Source organism: Berkeleyomyces rouxiae (assembly GCF_048999995.1).
Source record: "Berkeleyomyces rouxiae strain 22BRR77 chromosome Unknown BrBRR77_ptg000004l, whole genome shotgun sequence".
NCBI classification, from domain to species: Eukaryota; Fungi; Ascomycota; class Sordariomycetes; order Microascales; family Ceratocystidaceae; genus Berkeleyomyces; species Berkeleyomyces rouxiae.
The window spans coordinates 1,550,300-1,565,976 of record NW_027396494.1 but is presented as its reverse complement, the minus strand read 5'-3'; the positions used below and the strand labels follow the sequence as shown (position 1 = coordinate 1,565,976).

Here is a 15,677-nt window from a genome sequence, read left to right as displayed (position 1 = left end):
ATCGCTTGGCTTTGGATGTAGTACATGCAGATCTGGTGGTAGAGATTTCACTTGATTTTTTGATTCTACATCAACGCCTTAGATACTCTTAGATACCATTTGGTTTTTTTTTCGTTTCTTTAAAATTGATATCCCCCCCCTAAAAATGGCGTCGGTTGACGTGTCTCGCTGTGTCTCCAGCTTGCTGGAGGACGCGGAGACTCTGTCTCTTCTCCCACACGAAAATTCGACTTCCCACAACCTTCGAGACGCCCTTACCGATGCGCAGTCGTCAACCATTCTGGATACTGTCGCCAATCTTTCCCTCAACTATTCCCGCCTGACAGACCGGCTGTTTGTCCATTTTGAAAATGTTTTTCCCGACATCTGCGCCCGCTGGCTCGCCCTGGCCGCCGCCGATCCGTCCCCGTCTAGCCTAAACGCCGTTGTGTGTGCCTTTGGCCGGATATTGGCCTTCGCACCTCATGTTTCCGTGCTGCTGGAGCGCGCCCTCGAGGGCAGTAAACCGCAAAAATCCTCAGATACACCCAGCCACAAACAGCCGCATATAATACAGCTGGCTGTCTCTGCCTCGGCCGCCTCCGATGTGCTGACCGCCGTGCTCTTGGCCGCCTGGCGCCTCAACAACTTCAGTCAAACCACCTACGGGAACCTATTTACACCTTCCTTTTTGCAGTCGCTATTCAAGCACGAGAGTCGGCAGGTGCGGTATCTGGCCGTGCGTGTGTTCTGCCAGCTTCTGCACGCCGCCGACAAGATCATGGAGACGCTCGTCCGTGAGCATGTGGGCGGCGCTGATGCCGAAGCAATCGCCAGTGACTTTGATGGCGAACAAATTGACTTCCTCTTTCTGTCTATTCACGAGCGCTCCCGCGTTGACGGCATTGCCAACCGCCAAGCTCAACGCACTGTATTCCTATCGACCTTTTCAGAATCCTCTGCCCGCACCGTAGTGCCCCAAAGCCTGACCCAGCATGTGGTAGCCTATGGCCATGCGATGCTCCCACGTCCCTTGGGCCCCTCAAAACGCTTCGCAACCCTGATACCGACCCCCACGACACTTTCGAACCTGGAACACTTTGCTCAGCTTCTCCAGCAACCTGGCGCTATTCTGCTCCACGGCCTCCCCGGAACTGGAAAGACTGCATTGGTTCGCGAGATAGCAGAGGAGCTTGATATGCTGGACCAGATGGTTACCCTTCACCTCAATGAGCAGACTGACGCCAAGATGCTCATTGGACTGTACACGACAGATACCAAGCCCGGCAGCTTCACATGGAGACCCGGTGTTTTGACCACGGCGGTGCGCCAGGGACGCTGGGTTCTCATTGAAGATTTGGACCGTGCGCCAGCCGAAGTAATCTCAACACTGCTGCCACTGATCGAACGCGGCGAGCTTCTCATTCCCAGTCGCGGCGAAAAAATCAAGGCCAGCAACAGCTTCCGGTTATTTGCCACCGTGCGTACTACTAAAGGCATGAATGGCCGTGAGACACTACCACATCTATTGGGTCTACGCTTCTGGCAGCTGCTCAGCGTCCAGAGCATGTCGGACGACGAGCTTCGCGACGTCATTGAGGGGCTCTTCCCATCGTTACACAAACTTGTGCCCATTGTGTTAGCCGTGTACAACAACCTCTCGCGCATGGGGTCTTCAGCCGCCGTTGCTTCGTCTAGTCGCGGCCTGCTGCGCCAAATGAGCCTCAGAGATTTGCTGAAATGGTGCCGCCGCTTGAGCCAGGTCCTCGTCCAAGCCGGCTGTGTGTCTGGCAATGAGCCTATTTCGGAGTCCACGCGTAACTCTATGTTCCAGGAGGCTATCGACTGCTTCTTAGGTCACCTCCCTGATGTTTCTGCTCGCGATGAACTAATTTTCCTGATCGGGCGTGAGATGCACATGTCAAAAGAAACCGTCGAGCACTACCTGGTTGGATATGTGCCCCCGCTACAAGACAAGTTGGAGGACTGCCTCAAAGTTGGCCGCGCGTGCCTTGAAAAGCGTCGCAAGACTTCTAGACTAGCTACAGGCCCGCGGAGGCCCTTTGCCAACACTGTGCACGCGAAGCGCTTACTGGAGCAAATCTCAGTGTCAGTCAAGCTGCGCGAACCGGTGCTCCTTGTCGGTGAGACTGGTATCGGTAAGACTTCAGTGGTTCAGCAGCTATCCGATGTATTAGGCCACAAGCTGGCGGCGGTGAACCTCTCCCAGCAGAGTGAAGTAGGCGACCTCCTCGGTGGGTTCAAGCCAGTCAACACCCGCACTCTTGCTGTCCCGCTCAAGGAAGAGTTTGAAGATTTATTTGCCGCTACAGGCATCTCGCGTAGCAAAAACCAAGTCTACCTAGACAAGCTGGGGAAATGTTTTGCCAAAGGGCAATGGTCTCGTGTGTCCAAGCTGTGGCGTGAAGCACCCAAGATGTTTGTCAAGATCCTCCAAGAGCTGACCCGCAGACACCAGGCCGCAGAGCAGCCGCAGGAGCCGCAGCAGCGCGATGAAGATGGTAAAGCGATCAAGCGCCGTAAAGTTGAGAACAACCTCAGTGCTCTGACAGAACTACAACCGCGTTGGGAGGCCTTTTCCAAGAGCCTGGACCAATTTGACATGCAGATTTCGGCAGGTCAGGGCGGCTTTGCATTTTCATTTGTCGAGGGCAACATCATCAAGGCAGTGCGCAATGGCGACTGGATTTTGCTCGACGAGATCAATTTGGCCTCTCCTGACACTCTGGAGAGCATTGCTGACCTGTTGACCGACTCAACCGAGACCCCTTCCATTCTTTTGTCCGAGAGTGGCGAGATTGAGCGCGTTACTGCTCACCCCAATTTCCGTGTGTTTGCTGCCATGAACCCCGCGACGGATGTGGGCAAGCGGGATCTCCCAATTGGAATTCGCAGTCGCTTTACTGAGATATACGTCAACTCGCCCGATAGTAACCATAAAGATCTGCTTGAAATCGTTAAGAGCTACCTGCGCCCGAGCAACGTAAAGGACGAACAGGCTGCTGATGACATTACGCGTTTGTACTTGCAGACCAAGGAGCTCGCGGCTCAGAAACGACTGGTTGATGGTGCTAATGAGGTACCGCACTTCAGTCTGCGTACACTGACGCGCGTTTTGGACTACGTGGTGCATGTAGCACCCGTGTACGGACTGCGGCGAGCGCTATTTGAGGGCTTCTCTATGGGCTTCCTCACGCTGTTGAATGGTGAATCGGAGAAATTACTGATCCCCAAGATGTTCGAGTTACTATTTGGCCGGGCCAACGCCAAGGCGCTACTCTCGCAGCCGCCAAAGCAGCCGACCGACGGCCGAGCCTACATTCGCTTCAGCAACGGCGCCAAGGACCGTCATTACTGGTTGGTTCAGGGCGAGCAGAAGCCCGTTGAGCGCACTGATTACATTGTTACGCCTTCCGTGGAGCGAAACTTGCTCAACTTGGTGCGAGCTACATCCACGCGCCGTTATCCCATTCTTATCCAGGGTCCAACATCAGCCGGAAAGACGAGTATGATTGAGTATCTGGCACAGTTCAGTGGCAACCGATTTGTGCGTATCAACAACCACGAGCATACGGATTTACAAGAGTATGTAGGCACATACGTGTCGGGATCCGATGGTAAGCTGCGTTTCCAGGAAGGTTTGCTGGTGCAGGCCATGCGCAATGGTTACTGGATTGTGCTAGATGAGCTGAACTTGGCACCAACCGATGTGCTCGAGGCGCTGAACCGCCTGCTTGATGATAACCGCGAGTTGATGATTCCTGAGACGCAAGAGGTGGTGCGGCCACACGAGAACTTTATGCTGTTTGCGACCCAGAACCCCCCGGGACTTTACGGCGGACGCAAGGTGCTATCACGAGCCTTCCGAAACCGCTTCCTTGAGCTGCACTACGACGATATTCCTGAATCTGAGCTTGAGGCTATTCTGCAGCGTCGCAGCAAGAACACGTCCCCCTCTGACTGCCGCCGCATCGTCAATGTTTACCGCGAGTTGTCACGCCTGCGCCAAACGAGCAGACTGTTTGAACAAAAGGATAGTTTTGCCACTCTGCGTGACCTCTTTCGCTGGGCATTGCGTAACGCTGATACGCGCGAACAGATTGCGAATAACGGTTTTATGCTGCTGGCTGAGCGCGTACGCGACGCTGGCGAGCGTGATGCCGTCCGTGGCGTCATTGAGAAGGAGTTCCGTGTCAAGATTTCCCCCGAGCAACTGTACGCCACTGATGCTCCTGTATTGCAGTCTCTAGGTTCTAGCAATAGCCAAGGTGTTGTCTGGACGCACGCTATGCGCCGACTATACGTACTGGTGGCTGAGGCACTGAGAAACAATGAGCCCGTGCTGCTGGTTGGTGATACCGGATGTGGCAAGACGACTGTGTGTCAAGTTCTGGCCGAGGCTGTCGGCAAACAACTACATATTGTAAACGCCCATCAAAATACCGAGACTGGCGACCTGATTGGCTCACAGCGCCCTGTGCGCAACCGCCAGGGCGTGTTGGATGCCCTCGACGCCGATGTCCGCGTTGCTTTAGACCTGCTTGATGTGCGGCTGGCGCCGCCGGCCTCTCTCGAGAACCACCTGGCCGCCCTGGCTGCCGTTGATGCAGAACTTCTCGCATCCCATGTGCCCCTTGACCTGCGCGAGCGCATTACCGCCAACCAGACACGCAGCAAGGCGCTATTCGAATGGTCAGATGGTAGTCTTGTGCATGCCATGAAAACAGGCCAGTTCTTCCTGCTCGATGAGATCTCCCTGGCCGACGACTCTGTTTTAGAGCGTCTCAACTCGGTGCTTGAGCCTGCTCGAACACTGCTACTTGCTGAAAAGGGCGTGGACAACTCGTTTGTCACTGGTGCTGAGGGGTTTCAATTCTTTGCTACCATGAACCCCGGCGGCGACTTTGGAAAGAAGGAACTTTCACCGGCACTGCGTAACCGTTTCACCGAAATCTGGGTGCCGCCTTTGGCTGGTGAAGAAGACATTTTGCAGATTGTGCGTTCTAAGCTGCGTCCTGAACTTAACGATATGGCGCCGGTTGTGGTCGCGTTTTCAAGCTGGTTTGCCGAGACCTTCCGCGCAACCAATGCGGCGACATTCTCAATCCGTGAGGTGCTCGTCTGGGTTCAATTCATGAACAAATCTTTGACGTCCTCTTCTCCCGATACCGCATTTGGTCTCGTTCATGGCGCGGCCACTGTCTTCATTGACTCCCTCGGTGCTAACCCGTCGGCCATGATTGCTCTCAACCCTGCCACTGTGGGTGAACAGCGAGTCACCTGTCTCTCCAAGCTTGGTGAGCTTCTCGGCCGCGACATTTCTAGCCTCTATGACCTGCAGCCTGAGTTGACTGCCACAAATGATGCACTGACTATCTCAGGCTTCTCTGTTCCTCGCCTGCCTGCTGCTGATAACGACGATGCCGGCTTTGCCTTCCACGCACCGACTACTCGCCTCAACACAATGCGTGTGGTGCGCGCACTCTCCATGCAGAAGCCGATTCTCCTGGAAGGCTCGCCTGGTGTTGGAAAGACTACACTGGTCGCTGCTCTGGCCAAAGCCTGTGGTCAACCCCTGACTCGTATCAACCTTTCTGACCAGACCGACCTGATGGACCTCTTCGGTACTGACGTTCCAGTTGAAGGTGAAGAGGCCGGAAACTTTGCTTGGCGTGACGCTCCTTTTCTTCAGGCAATGCAAAAGGGCGAATGGGTGCTTCTAGATGAGATGAACTTGGCATCACAGAGTGTGCTGGAGGGTCTCAATGCCTGCCTGGATCACCGTGGTGAGGTTTACATTTCCGAGCTGGACCAAGTTTTCAAGCGCCATCCCGACTTCCGCCTCTTTGCTGCGCAAAACCCGCACCACCAGGGCGGCGGTCGCAAGGGTTTGCCATCTTCATTCGTGAACCGTTTTATTGTGGTGTACGCCGACTCATTTTCGCCCGAAGATCTGCTGCTTATCGCCCAGCACAGCTTCCCGGCCGTGGACAAAGACACTGTGGAGAAGCTGATTGCTTTTATCTCGCTGATCGAGAAGCGCGTCGTTCAAGATCGTGCCTTTGGAGCCCTTGGCGGTCCATGGGAGTTCAATTTGCGTGACACACTGCGCTGGCTGCGCCTTCTCAGCTCCAAGGACCCTCTTCTCAGCACTGCTCGCGTCAGCGACTTCTTTGACATGCTTATTGGGGGCCGCTTCCGCAGCGAAAACGACCGCATGGCTGCCCGCTCTCTCTTTGAGGAGATATTTGGCATCCCGCCTGCTGCTCGCAGCCTGTACCACGACCTCAGCCACGCGTTTTCGCAAGTCGGCATGGGCTTGCTTCCGCGGGATGCGACGAGCCAGCCCGAGCCTCTACGCAATATTGATATCACCCCGCAGCTTCCGCAGCTCGAGGCCATGATGGTTGCCGTGCAACAGGGACAGCCAGTCATTCTTTCGGGTCCCTCGGGCTCTGGTAAGAGCGCCCTTATTGCACACCTGGCAGGCATGGCTGGCAAGGAGCTGGTGACGTTTGCGCTCAACGCCGACGTTGATACCATGGATCTGGTCGGTGGCTTCGAGCAACATGACCCCCTGCGTGAGGTAAATGCTGCCCTCAAGCAGCTACATACCACTCTACAGGCATCCGTACTCTCAGTCGCTCCAGCTGCGGCACCCCAAGATGCTCTTTCGCTCCTCACGCTTCTAGCACAGTTCCGCGACGGCCGCGACATTCCCGCCATCTCGGCCTGTGCCGAGTCACTTGCTGCTCAGATCTCGTCCACTTCAGTGGTCGGTGTACAGCTGGCTTACGTGATTCAGCTACTGTCCCAGCCGCTTGAGGTTGCCAACCCTCGTTTTGAGTGGCTGGACGGCGTGATTATCCGCGCGCTCGAGGCCGGTTCGTGGCTGGTACTTGACAACGCCAACCTGTGCGCGGCCAGCGTACTTGACAGACTCAACTCCCTCCTGGAGCCAGACGGCTTCGTCAGTATCAACGAGCACTGTGGTGCCGACGGCGAACCGCGCATTGTTCGCCCTCAGCCTGGCTTCCACATCTTCTTGACTATGGATCCACGCTACGGCGAGCTCTCGCGCGCCATGCGTAATAGAGCTATCGAGATCCATCTACTAGCTGCGCCGACTTGTCTTATGCCGAAGCACCTCGGCCGTGTGGCTAGTGTTGAGGCCAAACTACAGCGACTACAACAGGTCGTAGCGCTTGCGAAGCCGCGCTCAGCTATCCCAGCCAAAACCCAATCCGATGACGCTGATGCCCAGGAGAGTCTCACTCAACTGGCGGCACAGGGTCTGGCCATGGGTGACGTAGAACTTCTCCACCGCTTTATTCCCAGCGCCGGGCACCGGGTCTTAAGCGCACCGCAACGGAAGGCTCTCGACGTCTTTGTGGCCACGCTCCATAGTGACGGGGCCCAGGACCTTTGGACAGAAGTTGAGAAGATGTACACGCTTGTCAGCGATGTCATTTCCCCTAGCGTCGTATCTGCCCAGGTAAGCATTCTCTATCCCAACTATTCTTATGACCTTTTACTAACTTTAACGACACAGCCTGTTCTTTCTGTCCGCAACTCGCCGCTTGTCCCGCTGTTGACTTCACTTTCATCTTCGAGCGGCCTTGCGCAATGGCTCACCGTCTGGTATGGATACCACCAAGAATTGCTCGCTTTCAACGAGGCCATTGCTGTTCAGGCTGCTTCAGCCTCTCCGGCACGACTGTCGTCGCTGAACCGCTTCCAGCGCTCTTTCCTGGTTCTCAAGGGCGGCACAAAGATCAAGGATGCCACGGCTGGTGTAGCCAAGTTCCTGCACGAAACCTTCCAGGTCATTCAAGCCTATCTCCGTGCCCCTCCCGGTAATGAAGCCGATTTGAATGTAAGTCATTATCAACGGTCCTTTCAGTTCCCCAGCCCATACTAATCAAACCCTAACCCTAGTCCAAGAAGCATGTCCTCCGGCTGGTCATACACCACCTCCAGCGAACTTTTGCTTTTGTCACCGCTGCTACCTTTGATGACGCTGCTTTTCAGGCGCACATGGCGCTCGGAAACTCTCTTGCTGTCGCCTTTGCCTCCACTGACGTCGATGCTGTACGTGGCTTTGCTACTTCGTTCCATGACTGCATGGCTGCCAACTTTTCATCGGGCTTCAACCTGACTACTGGCCTGTGGATGGAGGAGCTGTGGCGTGCCTTCCGGCCAATGCCGCTCGCCAATGATGTTATCCTTGGCCAGACATCTGCTCTCACCAAGCTGGCTATGCGCTTTGACGCGCTACGTTGGAAGGCCAAGGCTCCTGTCAAGGACCTGAGCAAAGCCGCTGCTACGTTGTGCACCGCCTATGGCTTGGTGCGCCGTAGCATTGCTGAGGGTGGCCAGGACGTGTCATCGCTAGTCGATGCGTTGACGGCTGAGGTGGCTACACTAGAAGCTAGCATCGGTGGCTCAAACGCAGCTGCGATTGTTGACTTGCCGCCATTTTTCAGCGGCGAGTTCGAAGCTCTGCGCCAGCTGCTTCTGCTGGACACGGTCTCAATGCACCCGCATGATCGTACTGCATCTGTGACGGCCATTGCCGACATTGCCACGCTTGCAAGCGCACCTACTTTCCATGCCATGCTTTTGCATGATGCTCCCCCCAATTCTGGTGTCCCGGCCCTACAACTGCTGGACTTTGTCGTTTGCCAGGGAACTGAGGCCAAGACAATTCGTGGTGCCTTTTTGCCTAGTCTGATTGGCCGCCTGACCACTATGGGCAATGCCAACTTGGATGCCCTCAGTCTACTTGAGACGGAGCTGCCAATCCTAGGCCGCTACCTCGCCGCCAAGACAACAGTTGTTGTGCAGGACCCAGTTGATACACTGAACCTGCTGCGCTGTGAGATTACTGACTGTCTGTTGAGTGCTGTTGTGGGTGGGAATGATATCGAAGTCTCTGCTCCTACGGTTTCCTCGATTTCTGGTGCAGAGATTCCTATTCCCGAACTGACCAGGCCCGAGTTATGGACAAACGGCGTGTCAGCTCTCTTTGACGGCCCTGCATTTGCTTCTATCCCCAGTCACGTGACTACTATCCTCAAGGACCATCTCGCCATTTCGCTGACTGCCGGCCATGCTGCTGCTACACAGTCGGGCTCTCAGAAGACAATTTTTGCTGGTATCTCATGGGTGCAACTAGCCTTGGCTGCCCTTAAGCTATACGTGCCTGACAAGACATTTGACCCGCAGCTGCGCTCGGCTCTAGAAATTGAGGCTTACAACCAACTCCAGGCCCAGCTCCATGCCAAGCTCGGTCGGTTGATAGACTTTGAGACCCTGTTCACCGGTATACCCACTTCGGTTCAGGTTGCTGGCCTAAAGGATGAGATTGCGCACATGGGCCCGCCTCCTGCCGCCGATGTCTTGGTCTTCCGGCCGCAACGCTCAGAGCTTAGCCAAGTGCAGACCGAATTTGGAAATATTGTCAAGTCAATTTTGCGGTCTGAGACGATGGTTTCTTTTATGTCTACAGTTACCTCGACTACCGTTAGCAAAGCCGACATTGAAACACCATTCAGCCTAATTTCTGGCAACATCAGTCATGTCATTGACCGCTTGGCTTACCGCTTTGATGCCTACCAGGACATGATCCGCCCGGCAATCAACATTCTGCGCTGCCTGCAAGTCGGCCTGTCGTTGTGCTCTGGATACTTTTCTGAGACCTCTTTGGCACCTGACTCTACACTCCCGAGTAACCTTGCGCTCATCAAATCCACTCCCTTCCTAGGTGCCTCCCGTGACGCATCTCTACCGTCATACAAAGGCGCAGCTTTTGAGTTTCTGCATCGCGTGACTCTGACCGCAACTATCCAAGGCTTTGACTCGTTCGATACCGCGTCCCGTGAAGCGGTGTTCCAATGCTTCCATACTTTGTACGAGGATTGGAAGAAGAAGCTCGAGTCGGATCAAAAAGAGGAGGCTGCTAACCAGAGCGTCTTCCACTTCAAGGGAAGCTACGAGGATGAAGTCGAGCGTGATGACGACGAGTTCAATGAGCTGTTCCCCACGTTTGATGAGGAAGAGGACGAGTTTGGTAATGCCATCTCTACCAAGGAGCCTAAGAAGCCTGAATCAGCACTCGCAAACAGGCTCAAGGTGCGCGAAATGTCTATCCGTGTAGCCGAGGCCCATAGCAAGTTGCTGTTGAACAAGCCGGAGGCTGTTGTTTCTATGCGCGAGCTCCTCAAGCTCGTCGGTCGCAAGGCTGCACCCGAGTTGGCCAAATCAGTTGTTTGGGAAGTGCCATCTACATCTGCGCGTTCCCTTGTGTCCAACAAACTTCTGCCCGCAGTAATGGTCGATCTGCATGACAGCCTTGAATCTATCATGACATCTGCAATGCCGACGGACTACAACTTCTACACGTCTGCTCACTTGCAGGAAGCACGAGCTGTTGTTGCACTGGTGGACCGTGTCAAGACTTTCTTCCGCCAGCTTCAGCAGGTCGATGAGATTGGCCACATGCAGCCGCTGAAGGATGTGATTTTGCGCTGTAACAAGCTCCTGGAGCTTGGCCACACTGAGCCTCTCGCCAAGCTGTTGCCCAAGGTTGAGCAGCTGCACGGTACCGTTTATGAGTGGCAGTTTGGTGGCTGGGCTAGCCGAATCTACCAGGCGCCAACCCTCTACGATAGTCTTACAAAGACCATCACGCGCTGGCGCAGCCTAGAACTCACTACGTGGGCTCGTCTGTTAGATATGGAGGTGCAAAAGTGCGTCGCCGATGCGCGCGCATGGTGGTTTGTTGCCTACCAGGCCACAATTGCTGTCCCCGGTGCCCTTCTCAATGGGCCCGCTGAGCATCTGGAAGCGTACACGGCACAGCTGGTCGCTGACTTACAAATGTACTTCTCGACGGCACCCATCGGCCAGTTTGAAGCTCGTCTGGACCTTCTCAAGACCATGCAGACGCACCTATCACTCATGTGTGTGCAATACCCCTCTCTGGATGCAGTCCACGCAGCTCTGGCCAACTTCATTGCCATGCAGAGCCGTTTCAGCGCTTCTATTTCTGAGCACATTGCCCATGGCCGCGCTCCCATTGAAAAGCAAATGAAGATGGACGTCAAGCTCGCCAGCTGGAAGGATGTCAACATCAGCGCGCTGAGAGAGAGTGCGCGCAAGAGTCACCAGAAGCTGTTCAAGCACGTGCGCAAGTTCCGTGGCGTTCTAGCCCAGCCTATGGCTCCTGTTATTGAGCGCGGTATCCCTGAAGAGAAGACTGCTGTGCCTGTCTTTGTTGCTCCCGAGATTGGCCTTGCTGAAACAGCGCCGCTGCTGTCTGCTGCCTCTGGTGATGTTGCCGAATTTTTGACTGCCCATCGCCGTCTGGCAAACGCGCCCAAAACCGTGTCGCTGATGGCCAAGGCCGCCGCACCGCCCAGCACCGCTCTTCCTACTCCCTCCTCGCTCAACTCGTTTGCTGCTGACTTGTTGGAATCTATCACTGAGCTGCGCAAGGAAACACCTGAGTTCTTGACCGAGGAAAACAAGGATATAGTCAAGCATCTGAAGGCGCGCAAACGCAAGTTGTTTGCCGACACACTCAAGGACCTCAAGAACATGGGTCTGCGCTACCATCATGGCACTGACGCCCTCGCGGCTCAAAGCTCCTCTGCCCTAGTCCTTGCTTCGGCCAAGACGCTTGCCGAGCCCGCTGAAGGCGCCGACTTTTACTGGCACAAGCTGGTCGATCTGTTGCCCAAGGCACGCCGCACGCCCAACGACCACCACGCCGAACTAACTGGCGGCGAAGTCTCGCGATGCGTTGGCTTCCTTGAGGGCATTCTCATGGTGGCCAACAACCAACGTTCTCAACTCTCGCCCGCTGGTGCCAAACTGCTTGCACTTGAAGCCCGCGTTGATACAATCAAGAATCTCGCCGCCACTCTTGTGGATGAGCCTGTCAATGCTGTTCCTACAGATACCATGCAGTCACATAATCTGGCTTGGCTGACCGAGATCCTGCGTTTTGCCACGCAGCTGGTCGCTATGCATGCCAAGCTTGGTGGCTGTGATAACTCGGCTACCCTCCAAAGTTTGGACGGCTGGCTCAAGACTTTCGAAGACCTGCGCACTCGCGAAAAGGCGCTCTGCCTCCTTCCTAATGGCCTTTCGTCGACGCGCGCGCTGCAGCTCCGTGAAGATGTGGCTGTCAAGAGTCACGAATTCATAGTGGAAGTCCAGGCGTTGCTGATGTCTCGCAGCGATCTAGAGTTTGTTCTTCAGCAACTTCTTGGCTGGTCAAGGCTTGATACTTCCTTCACGCCCCAGTCTGCCTCTGGCGAATCTGACACCCTTTCCGTTCTAGACTTTGCCGAAGAACTCAGCCTTCTTTGTGACAAGAGTCTGGTGGCTGTTGAAGCCTACAAGAAGACTGCTGCCAGCCTCCCCCTGTCTACCGATACACCTGGCTGGTTCTCAACTGCCAATAAAACCTCTTCCGCCATGTTCTCGGCCCTCCGACCTGATGAACTGAACTCTGGCCTTGCTAAGCTAACCGAGCGTCTAGCCACCATGGCACAGATCTCTACCCCTGCTTCACATGCCACACTCTCGTCCCTAATATCTCTTGCTATCCCTATCCTGGCTCAGTATTCTTTGATCGTGCGTGCCGCCTATGAGCGCCATCTCGAAATGCACTCAGCAACAGTCTATCTTGGCTGGATGCTTGGCCGTTCCTATACTCAAATTGCTTCTCAGGGCTTCTGCACCCCTCAGGAAAAATCAGATGAAAAGGCCGACGGTGGTCAAGAAGGCGAACTGGAAAGTGGCACTGGTCTGGGTGATGGTGAAGGTGCTGAAGACATCAGCAAGGACGTCGAACCTGACGAGGACCTCACCGAACTCGCTCAAGAGCCCAACGAGAAGAAGGACGGCGACATGGAAGACAATAAGGATGCTATCGACATGGCCGGCGAGGAGCTCGAAGGCGAAGACGGCTCTACTGCTGGCGATGAAGAAGATGACCAAAAGGGAGACGATGGTGAGGAGGAAAACGATGTTGACGACGAAGTTGGTGATGTTGACGATCTGGATCCCACTGCAGTTGACGAAAAGATGTGGGATGGCGAAGACGAAGATGAGGCCGAGAAAGATCAGCAGGGCAACGAAGCCAAGGGCCAGCAAAAGAACGAAGAACAGGCTGCCGAGGGCAAAGAAAATGACGACAAGCCCAAGAAGGACGAGCAGGTCGAAGGCGCTGACGTCGAGGAGGATGCCCCCGAAGAGGAAGATGAGGACGTACAACAAGCGCAAGATGAGGCAATTCGTCAAGACCAGAACGTCGAGGAGAGCGAGATTCTAGGGGCTCCCGAAGACATGGACCTCGACCTTCAAGACATGGATGAAGACTCGGAGGAGGAAGAGGAAGAGCTTGGCGACTTGGACATGGATGCAGGCGAAGAGGAAGTTGTTGGGGAGGAAGAAAAGACTGAAGACCGCGATGGCAAGATGAATGATGAGGAGAAGCCTGAGGATGATGAGGAGACCGGCGAGGCAGAGACTGCTGTTGACGATGCTGATGATAATGAAAAGGAGGAAGAAGATCCCGAGGAGGAGGCTGACATTGACATGGCTACTGACGAACCTGTCGACATGGAAGAGGATGTCAAGCAAGAGGAAGATGAAGAAGAGAATAAGGAGGACGCTCAAGACCAACAGACGGACGACTCAGCTGCTGCCGACAATGTGGCGCCTTCGGAAGTCCAATCAGGCGGCCAAGATCAAAACGCCGACAGTATGGATGCCGAAGACTCCATGCAGGGTTCCAAAGACATGCAAGAGGACGGCGGCCAAGGCAACGGTGCGGACGAAAGGGAAGCAGATGCCGGCACGCAAGGAGCCACCACGCGCCCCGATGACTCTGCCGACGCTCCGGACTCGGACACCAAGGACGAGGACGACACAGCAGCTGAAAAGAGCGAGCCCTTCCGCAAGCTGGGCGATGCGCTTGAGCAGTGGCACCGTCAAAAACGAGAGATCAAAGACCCAGGCGCCGATGACCTCCCCAAAGAACAGACGCCCCAGGACAAGAATGAAGCCGATGCACAGGAGATGCAGCAGCAGGAGTTCCAGCACTTGCAAGACGACGCCGCGGTGCCTGACGCACAGGCCATTGGCGCTGCGACCGAGGATGAGGTCCAGCCCATTGATGATGCTATGGCTATTGATGACGAGACCGAAGATCCTGCTAGCAAGGTCCAGCCTGTCGATGATTCAGCGCCTCCGGCTGACGAGGATGTTGAAGAAGGCGCCGATGCTGATGCTGAAATGAAGGATGCCGAGGCTTCTGAGGCACCGGAAGTCAGCAATGACAGCGCCGACGACCCGCGCACGGGTGTCAAAACTCGTACTGGCGCATACAACAAGGACCCCACGCCGGAGCCTGAAGACCTGGAAGACCTGCTCGCTGACAAAGTCGAGCCCGAAGAACCAGAGATTGAGGAAACGTCTACGCAGCTTTCAGCCACCCATCTTGACGCTGATCTACTTGACTTTTCTACATGCCTTACACAGTGGGACTCGTTCACCACGTCAACCTTTGCGCTGTCGCAGTCCCTCACAGCTCAGTTGCGCCTGATTCTTACGCCCTCACAGAGCACCAAGCTCTCAGGCGCCTTCCGCACCGGCAAGCGCCTGGCTATCAAGCGCATCATTCCCTACATTGCATCATCGTACAAGCGCGACAAGATTTGGCTGCGACGCGCAGTCCCTACGAAGCGCTCGTACCAGATTCTAATTGCCGTTGACGACTCCAAGTCGATGGGCGAGAGCGGCTCGGGTGTTCTGGCGCTACAAAGTCTGGTCATGGTGTCCCGCGCGCTGGCGGCGCTCGAGGTGGGCCAAGTCGGCGTGCTCTCGTTTGGCGCTGATGTGGTGGCTGCACACGACCTGGCCGAGCCCTTTAGCAGCGCCGACGCTGGCGCACGTGCGCTGCAGCGCTTCCGCTTCGCGCAGGACCGCACTGATGTGCGCCTGCTCATCCGCCGCACCATCGACACGTTCAAGGCGGCGCGCTTGGCGAACCCGGCCGCTGGCAGCGAAGACCTGTGGCAGCTGGCGCTGATCCTGTCGGACGGCATTACGCCCTCGTCTGAACACGATGCTATCCGCCGGCTGCTGCGTGAGGCGGTTGAGGAGCGCATCATGGTGGTCTTCATCATCATGGACGATGCCAAGGCCAAGAATCCCTCGAACGGTGGCGGTATCAGCAGCAGTGTGCTCGACCTTAAGTTCTCGTCATTTGTCAAGGACGCTGAGGGCAACGCGCAGGTTGTCATGGGCCGGTACTTGGATACTTTCCCGTTCCAGTACTACCTGATTGTGCACCACCTGGATGATCTTCCAGGCGCGTTGGCTGGACTGTTGCGCACATGGTTTGCCGAAGTGGCAGCTTAAAATAGGGCGTGTTTGTTTAGAGAGGTGTTTGTTTTATATTGTACTCTAATGTTTTAGTCTTGTATAGGTATGGCGTTGGGGCTTATTGAATTCATTACTTGCTGTTCTTTTCACCTGATCTTGACTCGCCGGCCCATCTAGGGTTACCTCTCAGGGAGGCTTCTCTGCCGTGACTATCACAAGATATTGTGCTTGTGTGCACTGGAACGCAGAAAGGAATGTGCATTTCAGCCCCTGCA

At 55.3% G+C, this 15,677-nt stretch overlaps 1 protein-coding gene across 1 annotated transcript; it reads left to right on the top strand.

The window, feature by feature from the left end:
* Positions 1-145: 145 nt before the first annotated feature.
* BROUX77_004648 (uncharacterized protein) lies at positions 146-15,438 on the top strand (the record flags this gene model as incomplete). Its single annotated transcript, XM_073749434.1, has 3 exons — positions 146-7,495; positions 7,553-7,876; positions 7,939-15,438. 3 exons carry the CDS (start codon positions 146-148, stop codon positions 15,436-15,438), a joined length of 15,174 nt encoding a protein of 5,057 aa, XP_073605105.1.
* Between the last annotated feature and the right edge of the window lie 239 nt (positions 15,439-15,677).